The sequence below is a fragment of the Nycticebus coucang genome, chromosome 2 (assembly GCF_027406575.1).
Source record: "Nycticebus coucang isolate mNycCou1 chromosome 2, mNycCou1.pri, whole genome shotgun sequence".
NCBI lineage: Eukaryota > Metazoa > Chordata > Mammalia > Primates > Lorisidae > Nycticebus > Nycticebus coucang.
This window is the reverse complement of record NC_069781.1, coordinates 59,697,307-59,721,566: the sequence shown is the minus strand read 5'-3', so window position 1 is coordinate 59,721,566 and position 24,260 is coordinate 59,697,307. Positions and strand designations below refer to the sequence as shown.

Sequence of the window (24,260 nt, the reverse complement as noted above, 5' to 3'; positions counted from 1 at the left end):
TGGCAACCTGCAGAAGACTGAAATTGGACCCACACCTTTCACCATTAACTAAGATAGACTCTCATTGGATTAAAGATTTAAACTTAAGACAAGAAACTATAAAAATACTAGAGGAGAATGCAGGGAAAACCCTTGAAGAAATTGGTCTGGGTGAGTATTTCATGAGGAGAACCCCCCGGGCAATTGAAGCAGCTTCAAAAATACACTACTGGGACTTGATCAAACTAAAAAGCTTCTGCACAGCTAAGAACACAGTAAGCAGAGCAAGCAGACAGCCCTCAGAATGGGAGAAGATATTTGCAGGGTATATCTCTGACAAAGGTTTAATAACCAGAATCCACAGAGAACTCAAACGCATCAGCAAGAAAAAAACAAGGGATCCCATCGCAGGCTGGGCAAGGGATTTGAAGAGAAACTTCTCTGAAGAAGACAGGCGCACGGCCTTCAGACATATGAAAAAATGCTCATCATCTTTAATCATCAGAGAAATGCAAATCAAAACTACTTTGAGATATCATCTAACTCCAATGAGACTAGCCTATATCACAAAATCTCAAGACCAGAGATGTTGGCGTGGATGCGGAGAAAAGGGAACACTTTTGCACTGCTGGTGGGAATGCATATTAATACATTCCTTTGGAAAGAGATATGGAGAACACTTAGAGATCTAAAAATAGATCTGCTATTCAATCCTGTAATTCCTCTGCTGGGCATATACCCAGAAGACCAAAAATCACAACATAACAAAGATATTTGTACCAGAACGTTTATTGCAGCCCAATTCATAATAGCTAAGTCATGGAAAAAGCCCAAGTGCCCATCGATCCACGAATGGATTAATAAATTGTGGTATATGTATACCATGGAATACTATGCAGCCTTAAAGAAAGATGGAGACTTTACCTCTTTCATGTTTACATGGATGGAGCTGGAACATATTCTTCTTAGTAAAGTATCCAAAGAATGGAAGAAAAAATACCCAATGTACACAGCCCTACTATGAAACTAATTTGGGACTCTCACATGAAAGCTATAACCCAGCTACAACTTAACAATAGGGGGAAGTGGGAAAGGGGGGTGGGTGGGTAGAGGGAGGGGAATCGGTGGGATCACACCTGTGGTGCATATTACAGGGGTATTTGCGAAACTTGGTAAATGTAGAATGTAAATGTTTTGGCACAGTAACTGAGATAACGCCGGAAAGGCTATGTTAACCACTGTGATAAAAATGTGTCAAATGGTTTATGAAGTGAGTTTATGATGCCCCATAATCATATCATTGTATACAGTTATGATTTAATAAAAAAAAAAAAAAAAAAGAATTCTAGAATGGGCTTGGTTCCAGTAGCTCAGCAGCTAAGGCACCGGCCACATACACTGGAGCTGGCAGGTTCAAATCCAGCCTGAGCCCTGCCAAAAACAAAGACAGCTACAAAAACAACAACAACAAAAAAAAAACCCTGGACTTTGTGGTGGGTTCCTGTAGTGCTAGCTACTTAGGAGGCTAAGGCAGGAGAATCGCTTGAGCCCAAGTGTTGGAGGTGCTGTGAGCTGTGATGTCACAACACTCTACCTAGGGCAACATAATGAGACTGTCTCAAAAGAAAAAAAGAATTCTAGAATAAAATGTTGGACAAACTCATAGAAATAAGCCTAGGCAAAGAATTCATGAAGCTGACCCTAAAAGTAATCGCAGCAACAACAAAAATAATAAATGGGAGAGAGAGATTAAAGATGGCAGCCAAGTAACAGCTTCCCTGCAACTGGGAACAATGAGTCTGGGGAGACAAGACTCCAGGCATCTCTGGCCGGTGGGATCTGCCTATAATCATCCCTTTGAGGATACAGGGAGCCAGCAAGGGACTTCTGGACCCCAAGAGGAGGACAAAAACAGTGGAAAACTGGCAAGTGGTTGCATATGTTCGATCAACCTAATCACGCAGGCAACCGTAAGTATAAGCAGCAGTGAGACTGCAAATCGGAAAGGCCTTACCTGTCAACTGTTTTGGTGTTCTTGGACTTGGCACTCAGTTGAACTGCCTTGGGGAGAGCTTGAGCAGGAGTGTGGAGAACTTTGGGCATTGTCTGGGGCCCCAGACTGAGCCACTGAGCTGGGCGCAGGAAGCCATTCTGAAAGAACTGCCCCGGCAAGCTCCGCCCTCAGGGTCTCAGAGCAAGGATTGGGCGGGTCAAAGTAACCTACTGACTGAGCAGCCTAAAGGTGGGGACTGAGCTGCCTTACAGCCTTAATCCTTAGGGGAAGAGTGAGACGGTTTTGGCACACTGGAGCCTTGGGCTGTTGCCCTGGGTAGAGTACTGTGACGTCACAGCTGATAGCAATCTCAAACTCCTGGGCTTGGCACCGCCCAGACCTCCATAAGAGCTGTGCAGTGACCCCTGACCAGTGATCCGCACCCACCGGGCCTCCACATTCCCTGACCAGGAACTGCGGGAGCCACGCAACCCTGCGTCCTCCGTCCTGTATCCTCCCAGCTTCCACACTAGCCCATTCATCTGGACAGGGACTCTGGTAGCTGCATGCCCTTTGGAGCACTCCCTGCCTCTGCGCAGAGCTCTTCTCCTGGCCAGAGACTGCTGGAGCCTTGGGCTCTCTGTGCCAAAGTCACTGGGCACCTGGCACTCCCAGAACCGTGCGCACCACCCCCAGCCCTGTTGCTGGATCCGGGTGTGTCACAAACCGGAGCTCCTTGCACAACCAGAACTCCCTAGCTAGAGCAGCCCCCGAGGAACTACACAGGTCACTCCCTACAAAGATCCAGCAACAATAGAGTGATCCCCCTGGGGTCTAATCTTGGAGAGAGATCTCCCCAACTCTGAGGACAACCAGAGACAACAGTGAAAAACAATCATGAGGTGAAATCAACAGAAAAACTCTGGCAATATGAATAATCAGAGTAGATCAACTCCCCCAAGGATCAATGGGGCAGAACAGCACAAGACCCCATGCACAAACAAATAGCTGAGACGTCAGAAATTGAATTCAGGATCTGGATAGCAAATAAGATCAAATTAGAATTCCAAAAGTTATCCCAAGAATTCAACAGATTCAAAGTCCAAATGCCCAAAGATTTTGACACATTGAGACAAGAAGTCACATCCCTCAAAGATCTGAGAAACACAGTAGAATCCCTCAGTAACAGAATGGAGTATGCAGAAGTAACGATTTCTGACATTGAAGACAAAGCTTTCGAATGCTGCCAAACCCTCAAAGAAGAAGAGAAATGGAGAGCAAAAACAGACCACTCTCTCAGAGAGCTCTCGGATAATTTGAAGAAAACCAATGTTCGTCTTATAGGGATCCCCGAAAGTGATGAAGTGGCTTCACAAGGCACAGAGTCTCTTCTCCATGAGATTATGAAGGAGAACTTTCCAGACATGCCAAGAGATTCCGAAATTCAGATAGCAGACAGTTTCAGAACTCCAGCATGACTCAACTCAAATAAGACATCCCCCAGACACACCATAATCAATTTCACTAAAGTTAATATGAAGGAGAAAATTCTGAAAGCTGCCAGACGAAAGAAAACCATTACCTACAAGGGGAAGAATATCAGAATAACTGCAGATCGCTCTGCTGAAAACTTTCAACCCAGGATCCTGTACCCAGCTAAACTGAGCTTCATTTATGACAGAGAAATTAAATACTTAAATGACATTCACATGTTGAAGAAATTTGCCACAACTAAGCCAGCTCTCCAAAACATTCTTAGACCTATCCTCCATAAAGAACAGCGTAATTCTCCACCACAAAAGTAAACCCACCCAAAAAATTTTTGATCAAATTCCAACTTCCACAGTCGCAAAAGGATTAAAAATGTCCACCGGTCTCTCGAAAGGCTTATCAATACTCTCAATTAATGTGAATGGTTTAAATTGTCCTATAAAGAGGCATAGGTTGGCGGACTGGATACAAAAACTCAAGCCAGATATCTGCTGCATCCAAGAATCGCATCTTACATTAAAAGACAGATATAGACTCAAGGTGAAGGGATGGTCATCTATATTCCAGGCAAATGGAAAGCACAAAAAAGCAGGCGTTGCAATCCTGTTGACAGATACAACAGGCTTTAAACCAACCAAAATAACTAAAGATAAGGATGGACACTTCATATTTGTTAAAGGTAATACTCAATATGATGAGATCTCAATTATTAATATTTATGCACCCAACCACAACACAACTCAATTTATAAGAGAAACTCTAACAGACATGAGCAACTCGATTTCCTCCACTTCCATAGTAGTTGGAGATTTTAACACCCCTTTAGCAGTCTTGGATAGATCCTCCAAAAAGAAGCTAAGCAAAGAAATTTTAGATTTAAACTCAACCATTCAACATCTGGACTTACAGACATCTACAGAACATTTCATCCCCAAAAAACTGCATACACATTCTTCTCATCAGCCCACGGAACATACTCCAAGATCGACCACATCCTAGGCCACAAATCTAACCTTAGCAAATTTTAAAAAATAGAAATTATTCCTTGCATCCTCTCAGACCATTATGGAATAAAAGTTGAACTCAATAACAACAGGAACCTGCATACCCATACAAAAACATGGAAGCTAAACAACCTTATGCTGAAGGATACATGGGTTATAGATGAGATTAAGAAGGAAATCACCATATTTTTGGAACAAAACAACAATCAAGACACAAATTACCAGAACATCTGGGATACTGCAAAGGCAGTCCTAAGAGGGAAATTTATAGCACTGCAAGCCTTCCTCAAGAAAACGGAAAGAGAGGAAGTCAATAACTTAATGGAACATCTCAAGCAACTGGAGAAAGAAGAACACTTCAACCCCAAATGCATCAGAAGAAAAGAAATAATCAAAATCAGAGCAGAATTAAATGAAATTGAAAACAAAAGAATTATACAACAGATCAATAAAACCAAAAGCTGTTTTTTTGAAAAGATCAATAAAATAGATAAACCTTTAGCCAACCTAACCCGGAAAAAAAGACTAAAATCTCTAATTTCATCAATCAGAAATGGTAATGATGAAATAACAACAGACCCCTCAGAAATTAAAAAAATCCTTAACGAATATTACAAGAAACTCTACGCTCAGAAATATGAAAATATGAAAGAAATTTACCAACACCTGGAAGTACGCCACCTACCAAGACTTAGCCAGAATGAAGTGGAAATGTTGAACAGGCCTATATCAAGTTCTGAAATAGCATCAACTATACAAAATCTCCCTAAAAAGAAAAGCCCAGGACCAGATGGCTTTATGTCAGAATTCTACCAAACATTTAAGGAAGAACTAGTACCTATACTACTAAACCTCTTCCAAAATATAGAAAAAGAAGGAATATTACCCAGCACATTCTACGAAGCAAACATCACCTTGATCCCCAAACCAGGGACAGACAATAAGAAAAGAAAATTATAGACCAATATCACTAATAAATATTGAGGCTAAAATACTCAATAAGATCCTAACAAACAGAATCCAACAACACATCAAAAAAATTATACACCATGACCAAGTCGGATTTATCCCAGGGTCTCAAGGCTGGTTCAACATATGTAAATCGATAAATGTAATTCAACACATAAACAAACTTAAAAATAAAGAGCATATGATTCTTTCATTTGATGCAGAAAAAGCTTGATAATATCCAGCATCCCTTCATGATCAGAGCACTTAAGAAAATTGGTATAGAAGGGACATTTCTTAAACTAATAGAGGCCATCTACGGCAAACCCACAGCCAATATCGTATTGAATGGAGTTAAATTGAAATCATTTCCACTTAGAGCAGGAACCAGGCAAGGTTGCCCATTCACCATTGCTCTTTAACATTGTAATGGAAGTTTTAGCCATTGCAATTAGGGAAGAAAAGGCGATCAAGGGTAGCCACATAGGGTCAGAAGAGATCAAACTTTCACTCTTCGCAGATGATATGATGGTATATCTGGAAAACACTAGGGATTCTACTACAAAACTTTTAGAAGTGATCAAGGAATATAACAATGTCTCAGGCTACAAAATCAACACCCATAAATCTGTAGCCTTTATATATACCAACAATAACCAAGCCGAACAAACAGTCAAGGACTCTATTCCTTTCACAGTAGTGCCAAAGAAGATGAAATATTTGGGAGTATACCTAACAAAGGACGTGAAAGATCTCTACAAAGAGAACTATGAAACTCTAAGAAAAGAAATAGCCGAAGATGTTAACAGATGGAAAAACATACCATGCTCATGGCTGGGAAGAATCAACATTGTTAAAATGTCCATACTGCCCAAAGCAATATATAATTTTAATGCAATTACTATTAAAGCTCCATTGTCATACTTTAAACATGTTGAAAAAATAATACTTCGTTTTATATGGAATCAGAAAAAACCTCGAATAGCCAAAACATTACTGAGCAATAAACACAAAGCAGGAGGAATCACGCTACCAGACCTGAGACTGTACTATAAATCCATAGTGATCAAAACAGCATGGTACTGGCACAAAAGCAAAGAAGTAGATGTCTGGAACAGAATAGAGACCCAAGAGATGGATCCAGCTACTTACCATTATTTGATCTTTGACAAGCCAATTAAAAACATTCACTGGGGAAAACATTCCCTATTTCACAAATGGTGCTGTGTAAACTGGCTGGCAACCTGTAGAAGATTGAAACTGGACCCACACCTTTCACTATTAACTAAGATAGACTCTCACTGGATAAAAGATTTAAACTTAAGACATGAAACTATAAAAATACTTGAAGAAAGTGCAGGGAAAACCGTTGAAAGAATCGGCCTGGGTGAATATTTTATGAGGACTCCCCAGGCAATTGAAGCAGTATCAAAAATACACTACTGGTACCTGATCAAACTAAAAAGCTTCTGCACAGCCAAGAACATAGTGAGTAAAGCAAGCAGACAGCCCTCAGAATGGGAGAAAATATTTGCAGGTTATACAGGTCTAATAACCAGAATCCACAGAGAACTCAAATTTATTAGCAAGAAAAGAACACGTGACCCCATTTCAGGGTGGGCAAGGGACTTGAAGAGAAACTTCTCTAAAGAAGACCGACGCAAAATCTACAAACACATGAAAAAAAGCTCATCATCCTTAATCATCAGAGAAATGCAAATCAGAACTACTCTGAGATATCACCTAACCCCAGTAAGAGTAGCCCACATAACAAAATCCCAAAACCAGAAATGTTGGCGTGGATGTGGAGGAAAGGGCACACTTCTACACTGCTGGTGGGAATGCACACTAATACGTTCCTTCTGGAAGGATGTTTGGAGAATACTTAGAGACCTAAAAATAGACCTGCCATTTGATCCTGTAATTCCTTTACTAGGTTTATACCTAGAATGCCAAAAGTCACAATATAATAAAGACATCTGTACCAGAATATTTATTGCAGCCCAATTCATAATTGCTAAGTCATGGAAGAAGCCCAAGTGCCCATTGACCCAGGAATGGACTAGCAAATTGTGGTACATGTATACCATGAAATACTATGCAGCCTTAAAGAAAGATGGAGCCTTTACCTCTTTAATGTTTACATGGATGGAGCTGGAATATATTCTTCTTAGCAAAGTATCTCAGGAATGGAAGAAAAAGTATCCAATGTACTCAGCCCTACTATGAATCTAAATTATAGCTTTCACATGAAGACTATAACCCAGCTATAGCACAAGACTATGGGGAAAGGGCCAAGGAAGGGGCAGGGAGGGGGGAGGTTTTGGTGGAGGGAGGTTAATGGGTGGGGCCACATCTATGGTGCATCTTAGAATGGGTACAGGCGATTGCACTAATGTACACAGCTATGATTTAACAATAAAAAAATAAAAATAAAAAATAATAATAATAATAAATGGGACCTGATTAAATTAAAAAGTAACTGCACAGCTAAGGCCACAATCAATAAATAGACAACCTTCCAGAATGGGAGAAAATATTTGCATGCTATCCATCTAATAAAAGGCTGATAACCAGAATCTACAAAAAACTCAAATACATCAGCAAGAAAAAATTCAACTACCCCATTGAAAAGTGGGCAAAAGACATGTACAGAAAATTCTCAAAGGAAGATAGTGTACTGGCCAATAAACACAAAAATATGCTCAACATCTCTATCAGGGAAACGCAAATCGAAACCACAATTACCCAACTACAGTGAGAACGGCTGTCACCCAAAAGTCCAAAAACAATAGATGCTGGCATGAATCCAGAAAAGGAACACTTATATACTGCCAATAGGACTGCAAACTCAAAATACCTCAAAGAACTAAAAGTAGACCTATCATTTGATCCAGCAATCCCACTACTAGGTATTTACACAAAGGAGGAAAAAAGGCCATTTTGCAGTACAATTTACAATTGCAAAGATGTGGACATAACCTAAGTGCCTGCCAATACACGAGTAGATTAATGTGGTGTATGTATACCGTGGAGTACCATTCAGCCATAAAATATGTGGTAATCCACTGTCTTTTGTAACAACCTGGATGGAACTGGAGACCATTCTTCTAAGTGAAATATCACAAGAACGGAGAAAGAAACAACACATATACTAAATCCTAAATTAGAACTAGTCTATCAACACTTATGTGGACATATGGAAATAAAACACAACATACATCAAATAGGTGGGAGGAGGGATTGAGTAACTTCATACCTAACTGGTGCAATACACATGTTCTGCATGAAGAGCATGCTTATGACTTTGACTTAAAATGTACAAAAGCAAATTACATAACCAAAACATCTATACCCCTGTAAAATTCTGAATTTTTTTAAAAACTTACTATAATGTTACAAAACAGTATAGTACTGCATAAAGACAGACATACAGACCAAAGGAATAGAACAGAGGCCAAAAACAAGCCTTTTAAAAATGTGGTGACATGATTTTTGACAAGTGCAACAAGACCATTCAATGGAGAAAGAACACTCTTTTCAATGGTGTTGGGTATCACAAGCAACATATTAAGTTGTACCCTTACCTTCTACCATATATAAAAATTAACTCAAACAGTAAAAGATAAAAGTATAATATAAAAATTTTAGAAGAAAACATAGGAGAAACATTTCATGACATTGGATTTGGCCATGATTTCTTAAATATCACACCAAAAGCACAGGTGATAAAGTGACCTTTCAAATAGTTGGCATCAAGAAGGCATTTTTTACATTTACTTCAAATACCCTGTGTCATTGTGACTAATAGTGTCTTACTGAGCCCTGTTGTCTGGGCTTGGGCATAACTGTCTTCCCCAAGAGGACTTACCTTAAATTCTTCCCGTTCAGTGGTTCTTGACCTTTGAGGCCAGGGATCTCTTTGAGTACGTGATGAAAGCTAGAGGGAACCTCCTGCTAGAAAAATGTCAATAAACACAAAATTTCTGCTCGTAATGCTAAGGATTAACACCCCGCTACTGCCTTCGATGGAACCCTAGGGATCCAAAGACCCCCAAGTTTAGGGTCTTTGTTCTAAAGTGACCTCCGTGGATGTCTGTTCTCTCATTCTACTAAAATAGCAGATGTTGGTTAAGCGCCTGCTGCTTTTGTATTTTATAGGCAAGTGTTATGGGCATTTGCTATGATGGGATCAGGCTCTACCAACTCTGGAGAAAGCTTAACAATCTCCATGAGTATATAGCAAGAGAATATGAGGGACTATGCATATATAAATCTGCTTTGTGTTGAAACATTCTGGATTTAAACTGGAGAAAATAAAGCTGAGGAAAAGAAAGAAATGGAGTTGGTTATTTGAACGAATTTAGCAAGAAAACAATAAGCCAAATTGCCCCCCACACTGAAGCAGAAGGGGAGGTTTATTTAGGTCTTCAGCTCTAAAATCTTCCCCCCATTCTCCTAGCACATTAAGCCAAGAGATCTTTAATGTGGCTAATCTGAAAGGGGGTTTAGCCATGTGCTAGCAGAATGCAGACCACATGAAAGCTAACCATCCCACTCTGGCATAAAGAAGAGATGTCGATGAATGTCCTTTAGTTGGCCCAAAAAGGAGAAAGGTGGATGATCTGAGAGCCTCCAATGAGACCCTGCATGAAGATCTTGTGTCCCATGTAGCCTAAACATTGCAGCCTCTACCCTTGCCTGGGCCAATGTTACATTTATCACCTTTCTCTGCTTTCCAGTGTAATGGACCTTGCATTGGGCCTCATCTAGCTGTGCAACACAGACAAGTCTTCTGCCAGACACGGGATGGCATCACCTTACCATCAGAGCAGTGCAGTGCCCTTCCAAGGTAAGAGAAAGCCCTGGTAAGAGAAACCTCCTTTCCCCACCCCTGGCATCAATAGCACAGACAGATGGTGGTGAGTGAGGGTTTCTCCTCCCACCTCCACAGTCCCAGGGGTCACACACCTGCCCTCTCGCCTCCATTCACCGCACACCACTGGCCTCCCCAGAGGTAGAAAGCTCAGTGGTGGCTTTGTGCTTGCCTAATGGGCCAGGCTGGGCTTTTCTTTCTTGAAGACAAAGAGTGCACAGGATATTATTCTTCTGAGAGACAGAGACCTGATACCACATGAGACCTGCACTAACCCCTCCCCCAACAGGGGCAGGGGTGGGGGGTGGGGTGGGCAGGAGATGGGGTCTGCACAATGGCCACCAGACCTCAAAGGTTGCGCTAGCCCTTCAGTCTTGTGTTTTTTTTTTTAATTGTTGATTTTTATTTCAAGTTGATTGATACATGAGTACATATGATTATGTGACCCAGTTTGCTATTGTAAGGTTAAAGTCTTGAGTCGTAGTAGTGCCCTTCAGCCAGGAAATGTACAATATACCCATGTATTGTACCCACCTTCACTCTTGTTGACTTCCTGCTAGAATTTAGGTTAAGATGAAGACCCTTGTTCCTGGGTCTCAACCTATCATTTGTATTTAGTCCCCATTGCTATCAGACCTCCCTGTAGATGTCCACCTGGGGGAAGGACTCAGCACCTCACCTAAGACTCCAGTCCTTGAAACCAGGCTCCAGGTTCTGCCTCTGCCAGCCTCCATGCTGCACGGAGCTCATTCTCAGGTCACGGAATGACACATATATATTGGAGAGAAGAGCAGATGGAGGCCCAGTTAGAGGAAGTTGCCTGACTTTTCTGGGTTTGCAGTATTGTTTCCACATCTGCCCCATCCACCCAGCACCCACAGACGCAGATCTTAACCCTGCCACCCTCCTTCTGCAGGCCTGTGAGCACCCAGAACTGCTGGTCAGAGGCCTGCAGCGTACATTGGAGGGTCAGCCTGTGGACCCTGTGCACTGCAACCTGCGGCAACTATGGCTTCCAGTCCCGGCGAGTGGAGTGTGTGCACGCCCGCACCAGCAAGGCAGTCCCTGAGCACCTGTGCTCCTGGGGGCCCCGGCCTGCCAACTGGCAGCGCTGCAACATCACCCCATGTGAAAACAGTACGTTCCAGCCCCAACGAAGCTTCTGTAAATTCCCTATACTGCATCAGATGCAGAGGGCAGTCCCTGGGACCACACCTGAGCATAGGGCCATTGGGTCAGCTTCCCCGAGGATTGTGGGCTGGGGCCAGAGTTAAGCATTTTCAGTGGGGTGCGTGGGTGTGTGCTAGATGTGGATACACATATCCAGACCACCAAACCGGTAGGGTGTGGCCAAAGGGCTTCCACAGTCTCTATCCTGGCCAAGTGCTGGAGGCAGCCAGCCTGCAGCTCACCTGCAGTCGGTCCGGCTGGTTGGCTCAGGCTCTCAGAGGCTACTAAAGAGGAAGCACAGCTGACGCTGACACAGCCTCCCACTTGGCCAGCTTTGCCCCATCCTTGCTCTGCCTGTCACCAAACAAGGGTCTGCTGACACCTCCTTCCTTCTCTGCTACACGGCATCCACAAGAACTGGGCAGGAGTCTGGATCCTCCTCAGCCCAACACCAACATTTATTTGTATTCCAATTGGGTAGAGATCTGTTTTTTCTTCCTCTGAACCCAAAACCCAAATTGGAGGTGTTTTCCCATGAGGAAGAAGACCACAGTCTCAGGCAAACAACAGGACATAAAAAACAAATGTAAGAGTGCAGTTTCCCCCAAACTGAGCCTCACTGAGCAATAGATCCCCAGGACTAAGGCAGATGCCCTGTAAGCCAACAGCCCGATTCTCTTTAAACACTGGAGGAGGGGTGACCTTTGACCTCAGGGGCAGTGCTGACCCTTATTTGTGTCAGCACACGTACACAGAGAATGCCAGTGTTGAAGTGCAGGTCATTAAGACAGACTTACCAAACCAAATCCACACCAGTATTTGAGAATCAGCTAGTCTGCACCAAAACTGAACAGGAACAGCATGAACACCACAGCATGGTGCTGTGTTCAAGGTGCAGTGGGTGGAAGGAGCAGAGAGGCCTAGGATGAAAAGGTAACAAAACAAAGCTTAACAGAGTGTTAAATGCCAAGAGAGCCTCCCTTACACACTCTTCAAAGCACGGCGGAATTCAGCCCTTTTGGGAACTATCTCTTGCTAAAAGCCCACAGGGAATAGTGAGCTTGCCAGGAGTGAGCTGGGCCCAAGGCCAGGGGAGGACAGCACCACCAGGGAATGGAGGGAGCTATTGGGAAGGCGGCAAAGAAGCCCAGGAACAGAGCCCACCACTCAGCCAGATAGTGCAGGCAGCCTGGGGGGCAGGTAGCGGAGCTCTGCCAGAGTGAGGCCTACCCAGAGGGGATGGGGAGCCGTGACCGAGGCAGACCCCAGGAAGCACCCAGCAGCCCAGTGCCTGGGCTGCATCCCAAATGGCTACATGTCTGTTTCATATCTCCTCTTGTCCCCTCTCCCTGCCCTCTCTTTCCCAGTGGAGTGCAGAGATACCACCAGATACTGTGAGAAGGTGAAACAGCTGAAACTCTGCCAGCTCAGCCAGTTTAAATCTCGCTGTTGCGGAACGTGTGGCAAAGCATGAAGACAGGGCACAAGAAAGAACTCTACCCTGGCCAAAGGACTCACGCACCCACCTTGGATAGAACTTACGCTTTCTTGTTTATTTATTTATTTTCCTCCTCTCCACCCCACACAGCGTCCTCCAACCTCCTTCCCTGCCCTCCATCTCCACCCTCAATCAGGAGGACCTGCGTTCCCCTATCAGTTAGCAGGAGGGCAGAGTGGAGGGAAAGGAAGGATCGGGTGTCTAAAGGAGGCTGCAGAGGCTGCCAAACAGATGGCAGGGGCTGTCAGACCAGGGGCTCCCTTCCAAGCCTGGACCTTAAAGAGACGTAGGACGAGGCAGGCACGGCCCCCAGGGAGCCAAGGAGTTGGTGAGTATTAGTGCAAATGTCAGACAACCAACTGTCTTTCCTAGAAACACAGTCAATGCCACAGTGTGCTGCTCCTTCCCGGGTGCCTCTGCCTCTGTCCCCTTCCTCACCATTAGGACAAGGAAGGAGGGGGACCCTATACTGAGACAAATCTTCTAGTGGGGGGGCACAGAGAACTGAAAACGTGGGTAGGTAGAAGTAAAGAAGGGAGCAAAGTCTAAGGCACACAGCCATGCAGAAAGTAACGTAAGGAGGAAAGGGACAGAAGCAAAAAGCAGCCTGTGTGCACCCAGCAGGGAGGAGCAGGCGGGCAGGAGGGCTTCTGGGCAGCCACGTGAGGCTCACACTGCTTCCATGGTGTGCCCACATTGTGTGGTAGGACATAACAGCCTCTGTGGCAGAGGAGTGGAGGCATGTCCCCCCTCCCTTGCTATCTGAGTAAACTTCCTGCCCATGCGGCTACAGCAAAGCCAAAAAGAGGTCACCACCTGGCTATGCAGTGAGGCCATCCCTGGCACCTCTTCATCTGAATCAAGAATTTCCCACCTCTGGGAACTCATTGCTCTGGGCCAGGGGCATTCTGAGCATGCATGGGCTGAATTTTCTCCCTATGTGGCCTTTGCTGCTCTAGATCAATTCATTAATCAGTTTGCCACAATATCTATCAGGTTGCAGCAACCACTCCTTTCCAGAGCCAGCCAGGGACCAGGGTGGGAACAATGGGTTTGTGTGTGCTCACAGCATCTCTCAGCATGCCCTGCCTCTTCTGGCTGCCACCCTGGGGTCTGCAGGCCTCCCTCAGCACAGGGAGAGCCACTCTGTAGTATTTATCTAGCAGGTTAGGGCCGGGCTGGGGAGCTGGGGCAAAGCCCAAGGATAGCTGAAGCTTACAACACAGTCTACAAAGGCTTTCCCCCCACATATAGCACAATCCTTTCAAATTTATAGTAATTAACACCCATTTTGGTGATTCAATAATTAATTCAGCAGGCAAGCAGCGCGCACATTTTACGCACATCAGCTATGGTGAAGTGGCCAGGGCAAAGTCATATAGTGAGATGAAAACTGGGACTCCTGGGCAAATCACTCCTGCAGCCCAGCAACATCAGGCAAGGCCTTTTTACCTCCTTCCTCTGAGCAGCCCAAGCCTAGACATCAGGGCAAGGAAGGGCAGCCAGAGTCACTCACCTCACACCGCTGCCATAAGCTTCCCCTCACGTACACACTCATGAAATGCCACTCACCCCAGGGCCACCACTGACATCAGCCAGCCTAAAAGTAAAACTTCAGAGAAAGATAATGTTAATCTCTATCTTCCCCAGGTTAGCTGTGGAAAATTAGTTTGGGTTTCTCTCTTCCTCACCCTGAAAATAGGCTCTAAGAAATCATGTTACTAAAAATCAGTGTAATGTTTATTTAAAATAAAAGAGAATGTTTTCTATGTCTGTATATCTTTTGTGAATATTTATTAGGATTTCTTGTATAAAAAAGTGCAATATTAATAATTGTACATTGTCATCCAGAAAAAGGTATTTTGGGGGGGGCTTTTTATTAATTTCCTACAGTTGTGTTCCTGTAAACCCCATGATTATTGTATTTTTCCTACTCTTATTAGAACCTGGTGTTTAACTCTGGAGCCATTCACTGTGTACAGAATACATTGTAAAAACTCACATGGGATGCCGGGGCAGTTATGCATGGAATGATGGGGACAAATTCCATAACACACTAATGTGGTCAATTATGCCTAGTTCACTAGCTGTTGAAAATCAGTGGCAAATATTTGCATTTCCAGAATTGCAGGCATTCTCTGGCTATGCCACATGTCAGATTTGGGGCAGTGGGGCTCAGAGCCACCTGGAGGGCCTAGGTTTGGGGTGGGAAGCAGTGTGCTCCTTGCATGAGATGAATGTACATTTAATGTTTGTTCTGTGAATTGCAACTCAGCTGCACCACCCGATTATTTAGGGCTGCTGGATAATGTGGAAGGAGACACTTCCTCCTCTAAAACACAAAACTGTATTTGTATTTTTTGTACAGATAATACAGCTTATTTATTTAAATCTTGTCGTCCGAGTCTCTCTTAAGCTCAGCCTTGCCACTGTGTTTTACTCAGGGGATGAGAAAAGTCTGTGATGGTTGGGTGATTCCCAGTCAGTTATCTGTGTTTGGCTGAAGTGGAAACATGAAGCATGCAAAGCTGGAAGCCCAGGCCTGGAAGGGCCAGCTCAGAGAATGAACCCAGAGGCACTGCACTTGTGGGTATACACTCATTCAGGCTGAGCAGAGCCCAGTGAGTTGACAGTCATCTCATTTACAGCCCTATGTAGTAGGAAGATGGCAGCCACAGTACCTCTAGGGAAAGGTGAGAGCAGGAGCATCCCTTGCGATACATGCAGACTTGGGTGTGGGAGCATCCTTGCTCAAGGTCAGCCTTCCTGCTTCACAGTGTGAAGTGGCTATGTGGTAAAATGTTAGATGTACACTATTAACAAAGGCTAATATTTACAGATCACTACTAGATTTAATGCTCATATCAACCCTACAATTAGCCCCATTTATACATAGGTAAATAGCAGCTCAGATAAGCCCAAAGTCACCCAGCTGTGGAAGCAGGATTCACACTCAGGCAATCTGCCTCTAGACAAAGCCTCCTGCCCTTCTGTGCTGCAGCTGACCATGCCATGGCCACCTTAGCACACATACCACTCCTCTCTACTGTTTTGAAGTTGGCAGCTGATGACAATAGGATAGTTTACTGGAGCTACCGCTTTCTCCTCCCCTAAAATCAAGTCTTCCACCCTTATAGTGCTTCTAGCACCCTATATTTTAAAGCATTTTAATAGAAACATAGCTACTGCAGAAAAACCAAAAGCACATTTGTAGAGCACTTCATAAATAGGCGCTAGTGAAATGGCAGCATGTCCCTAGGCCCAGATAATGTCCACACAGGGACCACAGTAAGATATGCTCCAGACAACCCATGGTCTGAAAGCACAACTCAGCCTGTTTTCCAGCAACTCACCCCTGCTCATCACACCCCTGTGGAGCACTGTGAAACTATACCAGAAGATCTTGAAATTCCAATTATTTATTAATGTTTAGGTTTTGCATTAAAGAAAAAGTCAATGCTATAACTGTGAATATTCACAAACCAGCAACCAAATGATGTCCTACAGAGGCCCTAGAATGGTGGTCAGAGCTGGAGATGCCAGAACAAAAAACCCAAGAAAGCTCAAATGGTGGGAAGAGCTCACATAGAATGTATGGAAATATGTCCAGCCACAATCACAGACATCAGCAGAATGAAAAGATGCAACCAGCCACAGTTTAAGAGTTTGAAATCTTAGTCACAGACCAGGCCTGGGATGTAACTCCTCAAACTGGAGTCCTCATTAGCCTAAGATTTCCAGGAAATCTGTGGGCCCATTAAGATCAGAATGGTCAAGAGTCACCAAAGCCCACTCATGCCTCAGCTTCCTCACCTGTAATAGGAGGATACCATATAGGGTAGAGTGTGAGAAAACTATCTGTTAATCCATGTTGAAAAATATAAGCGTGCCTGGTGTAGCCCCAAAGTGCTCATTGAATGTTACTTGCTTTTATCCTTCTTTTTGTCATCTACGCTAACTTTGGAAGAGATGCTGGACACAGCTGAAAATTTTTGCTATTTCATGTTATTTCTGTCAACTTTGTAAGATTCTTCCTGTGTTTCCATTTTGGACTGAGAAAGAAATCAGTTATTCCTTCAAAGCTTAAGACTGACTACACAATAGTCAACCAAACTCTGTGTCTTGGAAGAAAACAGAGCAATTCATGTAACCAACTCAAAGACTCACCAAAATGTAGACAAACTTCCAGAAATACTTCCCAGGAAAAATGTCCTTATAATCCCAATGTACATTCTAGTCTCAGTGAAAAATGCCCAAATGTACACATACCATTTATTTGTGTTACTAAAAAACATGGAGACACGTTCATGAGCAAATAATAAAAGCTAAAATTAAGCATGTCTCACATGTACATGGTAGAGTTTCTCATAAACACCACACAGTTATCCCCTTGTTTCTCCCTGCAGATAAACCCAAAGGAAATAATCCAACTTCATCAATGGTTCTCAACTACAATGAGATAAGTGACATCTCAGTAATCTATCTTCAGGGCTCCCAAAAGCCACCAAAACTATCCACAAAGGGTTAGGTGGAGTACAGAAAAGGATGGAGCATTTGGAAAACTGCCCAATGAAAATTGACCTGTCAAGTGAATTAACCCAAGGAAGGCTAAATTAGGAAACAAAATAAGGTTTAATCCTTTTGGCCTTGTCTCTCTGTGTCCCTCAATTTGTTCTATGATTTAGCTATGATTTAAAGACTTTGAGATTTATATTTGTGTGTTGAATGTGAGTAAAATCAGAAAAAGTTATCTCCCATGTCACATACTGCCAATTAGAACAATATTAGTGTTGATTTAAGCCTTGAAATAACCAGTAAAGAATGATTACTGGTTGGGGTCCCACCCCAAGAGCAGGGTCCACTGAGACCTGTGGAAACTGGTGGTGATCAACAAAAGAATTATAAAGTTAGAAGTGATGGTAAAGAAAGACATGAGACAGAGTAGAATTAAAAGTGGAAGCTTAGGGGTCCATTGCCCATTGTGGGAATCTGGCAATGGCCTGCTGTTTACTCCACTTTGCTTTTATTGGAGTCTATTTGCCCAGAGGGTAAGATGAAGAAGGGAACAAAGACATCAGCAGTTTCTCGGATTGATCATATCAGCTCCTATTGTTATTATTATTAACCTTAAGGGTAGCCTTCAGAAATCTAAAATCTGAGCCTTGTATTGGGAGAGTCTCCTGCTTGAGATCACACACACACAGATTTCTAGAGAGGTGTTAAAACCCTCTAGTTCTCTGTGGAGTAAAACGCCACGGGTGTTAATCTCTTCTGAAGGATGGCAGGGAGGCATTTTCCTCCCATCACTGCCACAGAGGATCTTCCTCTGCAATAAGGGATATAAGCTCTTCTGCCCATATCTCAGGACTCAAGATACTCCCTGCCCCAGGCAAATATAAATCCCCATAATGGGTATCTGGTCTGCCTGTTTTATGGGCAGGAAACACCCTAGAAGATGTATCTTTTCCTAGGACTTTGTCATAGCCTCTTCTATGACCATTATTCTCCTCAGAGCGCTCACAGACCCAGCAGAGTGTTTGTAGACTGTATCCCCAACAGGCTAGAATTTCAGAAAAGGCAAGAAGCTTGCTAGCAATGGCTGGCTTAAATGTAAACTAGCTGACTTTCTTTGTTCTGACTCACTCAGCTTTTCAGTTTTCCTCTTTTTCTGGGGGTGATTTCCTTTGCCGAGAATGGGATCCAGTCCCCATTCTCCCAGCAAATACCCAGTAAATTCTATCAATTCTCCAAATTATTCTCTGTTCCCCATTTATCCACCCACCCCCATTCACTTGTAGATGCTTTTTAAGGTGAAATGTGCACAAGGTTGTCAAAGATTATCATCTTTGGCCAAACCTCAGCTTCTTACTCATAACATCTGAAGATTTTCAACTGTTTTGTTGCCACCTCCAAATTGGAAAGAAGATGTTGGTAATCAAGGCTTTGCAAAGAAAACTAGGCTACTGCCTTGTCAGCTAGAGGTTTACAACTTCACTCAGGTTCTGTGAGGTACCTGGTCCCAATCAACCACAAGTGTCATGCCTCTGATGACACAATATACAGATGTCACTCACCTTTGTGTTTTCAAAAGGCAAAACCCATCTTCAACCAAGGATTTCCCAGTCTTCTCCTAAAGATATGGTTTATGAATGTGTAAACAGAAATTAAATGTGCAGTTTTATGTGAGTGAAAGAAAAGCAGACAGCAGGGAATGATTCTCCTCATGAACATAAATTATGTTTAAGTAGAATGTTTAGTAGGGGCTGGGAGATTGCAGTTAGCATTCAGACCAGAAAGCATGCCTGGGAATCCTGCCTTCTCCACTAGAACTTTGTGATGGCCAGAGTTGACTTCCTTATAAATTCCACAAAGGACAGTAGACAAGCTGTGAACAACTTGGTTACCAGGTAAGAAAATCTAGGAAATGCTTAATGGTCAAGCCTGGGAGTGTGGTGACAAAATCTGTTGTAGGCTTGGTTTTCTTCCCCTCAACCTTCACCATCATTTTTTAAATAACAATGGAAGGCAAGGAAATGACTTAACTGAGTTCAGTGAGGAATGACAAAATTGTTTAGTCATCCATGTATAGACAGACATTCTTAACTCGTGATGGTTTTTTGACTTTAAAATGGTACAAAAGTGATATGCATTCATTCTACTCCTCAGCTTATGATGAGGCTATGTCCAGATAAACCCCTCATAAGTTGAAAATATCTTAAGTTGAAAATGCACTTTAGGCTTATAGTATTTTTGACTTATGATAGGTTTATTGATACACAACTCCACCATACAAAATAGGACAATTAAATTCTCAAACTCATTCTAAAAAAAAAGTACTATATGCTTCATTACTGAATATAACTATAGTCACCTCCAAAGAACTCTCCTTGGGAAGGTATGTACCAGTGCTAGTGCCTAGTCCACCTTTCAAAGCACTTTTTCCTGCTGAGTGCAATGGCTCATGCCTGTAATCCTAGCATTCAGGGAGGCCAAGGCAGGTAGATTGCTCAAGCTCAGGAGTTTGAAACCAGCTTAAATAAGAGCAAGACCAACCTGAGCAAGAGGAAGACCCTGTTTCTACTAAAAACAGAAAAACTAACCAGGCATTGTGGCAGGCACCTGTAGTCCCAGCTACTCAGAAGGCTGAAGCAAGAAGATTCTTGAGTCACCATCCACCACACAGGGAACCCACCAGCCAAATGAATAAAATGTATGTCAGGGCCCACTGGAGATCATGTGAGGGCCATCTGGGCGGGCTTCCTGGGAGATGCAACTAGGGTAAGAGTATATGGAAAAACATGACTAACTCCAATTCTGAAGGAGTTGCATAGGCCAGGAAAGGGTGCCAAGTTAGCAGACTCCTGGAACCTATGACAAATAAAGGTTGGAGACTCACAGGGTCTTCGGGAACTTGTTAACCAAGAAGACAAAAATTCCCTAAATACCACTCTATTGTTTGGAGTTTTATAATAAGACACACAATATGTGACTCTACATTACCAAGTCACAAGATGAAAATACCATTTCCCTCAGTGCATCCCAAGGGATCCAGTAAAGAAAATCAACTCTAAAGTGGTTGTTTCAAACCAAGAGTTAAAAATGTAAGGATCTCTTCAAATAAACTTCAACTTCTGCATGTAATCATTTCTTCTTATGCATTAGCCTTGTGAGTAAAGAAGCATTGTATAAAGGCCTATTGCAACTTAACTGATGTGTTTGTATGTGTTCCCAGAAGCAATTGTCTGATAGGTCTGAACACTTACTTTGTGGTAGACACAATGGATCATGAGTGCGCACACACAATTACTGTTCCCAAAGATTTTTCAATCTAATTATTTCTTAAGTCATATACCTGTGAACTGCATGCCCTTTTAAAAGCATTCCAAAATTCATTCTTTTCTCTTAATCTGAATATCCTCTTGCATCTCTAGCACAGCCCTTCTTCCATGGTGTCTTTCAAAAACTTCTTCACTATTGGGCAGAGCAAGATGGTGTATCACAAGGATCATTCAGCTGATCTGTCCTAGAACAACTGGGAAAAAAAGAGAGAATCCAGACATATCTGGCACAGAGACCTTACCCAGAGTCAAAGCTCAGGGAGCACAGTGATGAGGTGGTGAGCTGGATACAGCGTATGATCTGGAGTGGTAGAAATCTGATGAATTAGGCTAGTGGTTGCAACCAGCTGGGATTGGCTGGTCCCCCACAGAGGTCCAGGACAGGAGGAAGCCTTTCTGGAGTTTTCAGTTGTTGGGGGAGCTAAGTATTGAATGGAAAGCTTAGAAGAATGGGCAGACTTAAACAGTATACAGCAGGGGTCCTCAAACTACGGCCCGCGGGCCACATGCGGTTGTGTGAATTGTATTTGTTCCCGTTTTGTTTTTTACTTCAAAATAAGATATGCAGTGTGCATAGGAATTTGTTCATAGTTGTTTGTTTTTTTTAAACTATAGTCTGGCCCTCCAATAGTCTGAGGGACAGTGAATTGGCTTCCTGTTTAAAAAGTTTGAGGATGCCTGGTATACAGCAACCAGATTTGAATGCCGGTTGGAGTGGACTTACCATAAGTTCAGTAGCTGGTGAGGCAGCCATATAGAGAAGGTCTCAGTGGCCAGGTGGCTGCCATAGTGGGAAGGTCGTCTTAGCAGGAGACTGTCTTAGCAGGAGACTGAAGCATGGCTGTCTTAATCCTGTCAGGATCAGAACTCCACGCTTGGGACAGGCTGAGGGACTCCCATACCCCATGGGAACTGGAGTCAGGTGGCAATGTGAGAACTGCCACTGAAGTATTCTTGTGAGCTTTAAGATCCCAACCCAGCAAGATCCGAATGCTAAAGAAACAATCAGGTGATCACCAAAGGCAATTAAGTTTGGAATGATGAATAAAGAGGTTGCAGGCTGTGCTGTCTGCTAAAAAAAAACAACAGAGTGCCACCTGGTGTCCCGGAGATGTATTGCAACATACTGTCATCAATAACAAGAATTTCTGTTAGAAACAAAGGAGGCAGTGAGAAGGAAAAAGGAGGACAGGGAGGTGAACAAGAACAACACATGAGGAGGAACCAACAGAAAAATTCAGGCAACATGAAAAACCACAACAGAAGAACTCCCCCAAGGGACCATGAGATAGCTACTACAGGAGACTCCATCTATAAAGAATTAATGGACTTGACAGAAAAACGAATTTATATATGGATGATAAAGACAAAAAAAAGGAATGGATGAGAAAATGGAAAGATAAAACCAAAAGTTGGATGAGAGATATGTAGAATATAGAAAGGATATAGTGGACCTTAAGGAAAAGAAGGAGATAATCAGGGAATGTAAAGATGCAATAGAAAGTATCAAAAATAGGTTAGTCCAAGGAGAAGAATCTCATAGCTAGAGGATAAGGTTTTTGAGTTAAGCCGGGTAGCTAAAGAGGCAGAAAAGAAGAAAGAGAAGGCAGAACAGGTGTTTAGAGAACTATGAAACTTCATAAAGCATTAAAATATATGAATAATAGGGATTCCTGAGGAGGCAGAAGATTGTCCCAAACACCACCATAAAGGAAAGAAAAAGGAAAAGGAAAGGAAAGGAAAACTTCCCAACATGCTCATTTCCAATGGATATCAAAACCTGAGTCATCTCACCTCAAACAGAGCCTCTCCAAAACATATTGTAATGAACCTGTACAAAGTCGAGATGAAAGAAAAAATTCTGCAAGCACCCAAGAGTAAGCATAAACTGACCTACAGAGGCAGAGCCATTAGGATGATGGCAGACTTTTCCACTGAAACCTTCCAAGTCAGAAGAGCTGAAGAGCATGGTCATCTACTTTCAACATTTTTTTTTAATTGTTAAAACATAGCTCTGTACATTTGTGCAATCAAGGGTAAAATGCGCTGGTTTCTTATAAAATCTGAAATATTCCCATCAAACTGTTCAATGTAGTCTTCCTGGCATTTTCTTAGTTATTGTATGTAGACATTTGTATTCTGCATTTAGTAGGTTTCGGCTGGTACCCATTCTAAGAGGCACCGTAGGTGTGGCCTCACCCATGACCCTCCCTCCACCCTGACTTCCCCCGGCCCTTCCCCTCCCTTGGCCCTTTCCCCATAGTCTTGTGCTATAGTTGGGTTATAGCCTTCATGTGAAAGGTATAATTTAGCTTCACAGTAGGGTTGAGTACATTGGATACTTTTTCTTCCATTCTTGAGATAATTTGCAAAGAAGAATATGTCCCAGCTCCATCCATGTAAACATGAAAGAGGTAAAGTCTCCATCTTTCTTTAAGGCTGCATAGTATTCCATAGTATACATGTACCACAATTTGCTAGTCCATTCGTGGGTCGATGGGCACTTGGGCTTCTTCCATGATTTAGCAATTATGAATTGGGCTGCAATAAACATTCTCGTACATATGCCTTTGTTATATTGTGATTTTTGGTCTTCTGGGTATATACCTAGTAAAGGAATTATAGGATCAAATGGCAGGTCTATTTTTAGATCTCTAAGTATTCTCCAAACATCCTTCCAAAAGGAATGTATTAGTGTGCATTCCCACCAGCACTGTAGAAGTGTGCCCTTTTCTCCACATCCACGACATCTGGTTTGGGGATTTTGTTATGTGGGCTACTCTTACTGGGGTTAGGTGATATCTCAAAGTAGTTTTGATTTGCATTTCTCTGATGATTAAGGATGATGAGCTTTTCTTCATGTGCGTGTACATCATGCGTCTGTCTTCTTTAGAGAAGTTTCTCTTCAAGTCCCTTGCCCAGCCTGAGATGGGATCACGTGTTCTTTTCTTGCTAATACGTTTGAGTTCTCTGTGGATTCTGGTTATTAAACTTTATCGGAGGTATAACCTGCAAATATTTTCTCCCACTCTGAGGGCTATCTGCTTGCTTTACTTACTATGTTCTTGGCTTTGCAGAAGCTTTTTGGTTTGATCAGGTCCCAGTAGTGTTTTTTTGATACTGCTTCAATTGTCTGGGGAGTCCTCCTCATAAAATATGCACCCAGGCTGAATACTTCAAGAGTTTTCCCTGCACTTTCTTCAAGTATTTTTATAGTTACAGATTTTAAGTTTAAATCTTTTCTCCAGTGAGAGTCTATCTTAGTTAATGGTGAAAGGTGTGGGTCCAGTTTCAGTCTTTTACAGATGGCCAGAGAGTTCACCCAGCACCATTTGTTAAATAGGAAATCCTTTCCCCACTGAATTTTTTAATTGGCTTGTCAAAGATCAAATAATGGTAAGTAGCTGGATTCATCTCTTGGTTCTCTATTCTGTTCCAGACATCTACTTCTCTGTTTTTGTGC

The 24,260-nt window shown here is 42.8% G+C and overlaps 1 protein-coding gene across 2 annotated transcripts in view; it reads left to right on the top strand.

The window, feature by feature from the left end:
• Positions 1 to 15,348, top strand: part of ADAMTSL1 (ADAMTS like 1) — a 1,032,656-nt gene extending 1,017,308 nt beyond the window's left edge. For both annotated transcript variants that reach the window (XM_053571995.1, XM_053572002.1), the window contains 3 exons: positions 10,158 to 10,267; positions 11,208 to 11,428; positions 12,829 to 15,348. In XM_053571995.1, coding sequence (XP_053427970.1) covers positions 10,158 to 10,267; positions 11,208 to 11,428; positions 12,829 to 12,935 — 438 coding nt within the window. In that variant the 3' untranslated portion in view covers positions 12,936 to 15,348. The remainder of the gene's footprint in view (positions 1 to 10,157; positions 10,268 to 11,207; positions 11,429 to 12,828) is intronic.
• The last annotated feature ends 8,912 nt before the right edge of the window (positions 15,349 to 24,260 follow it).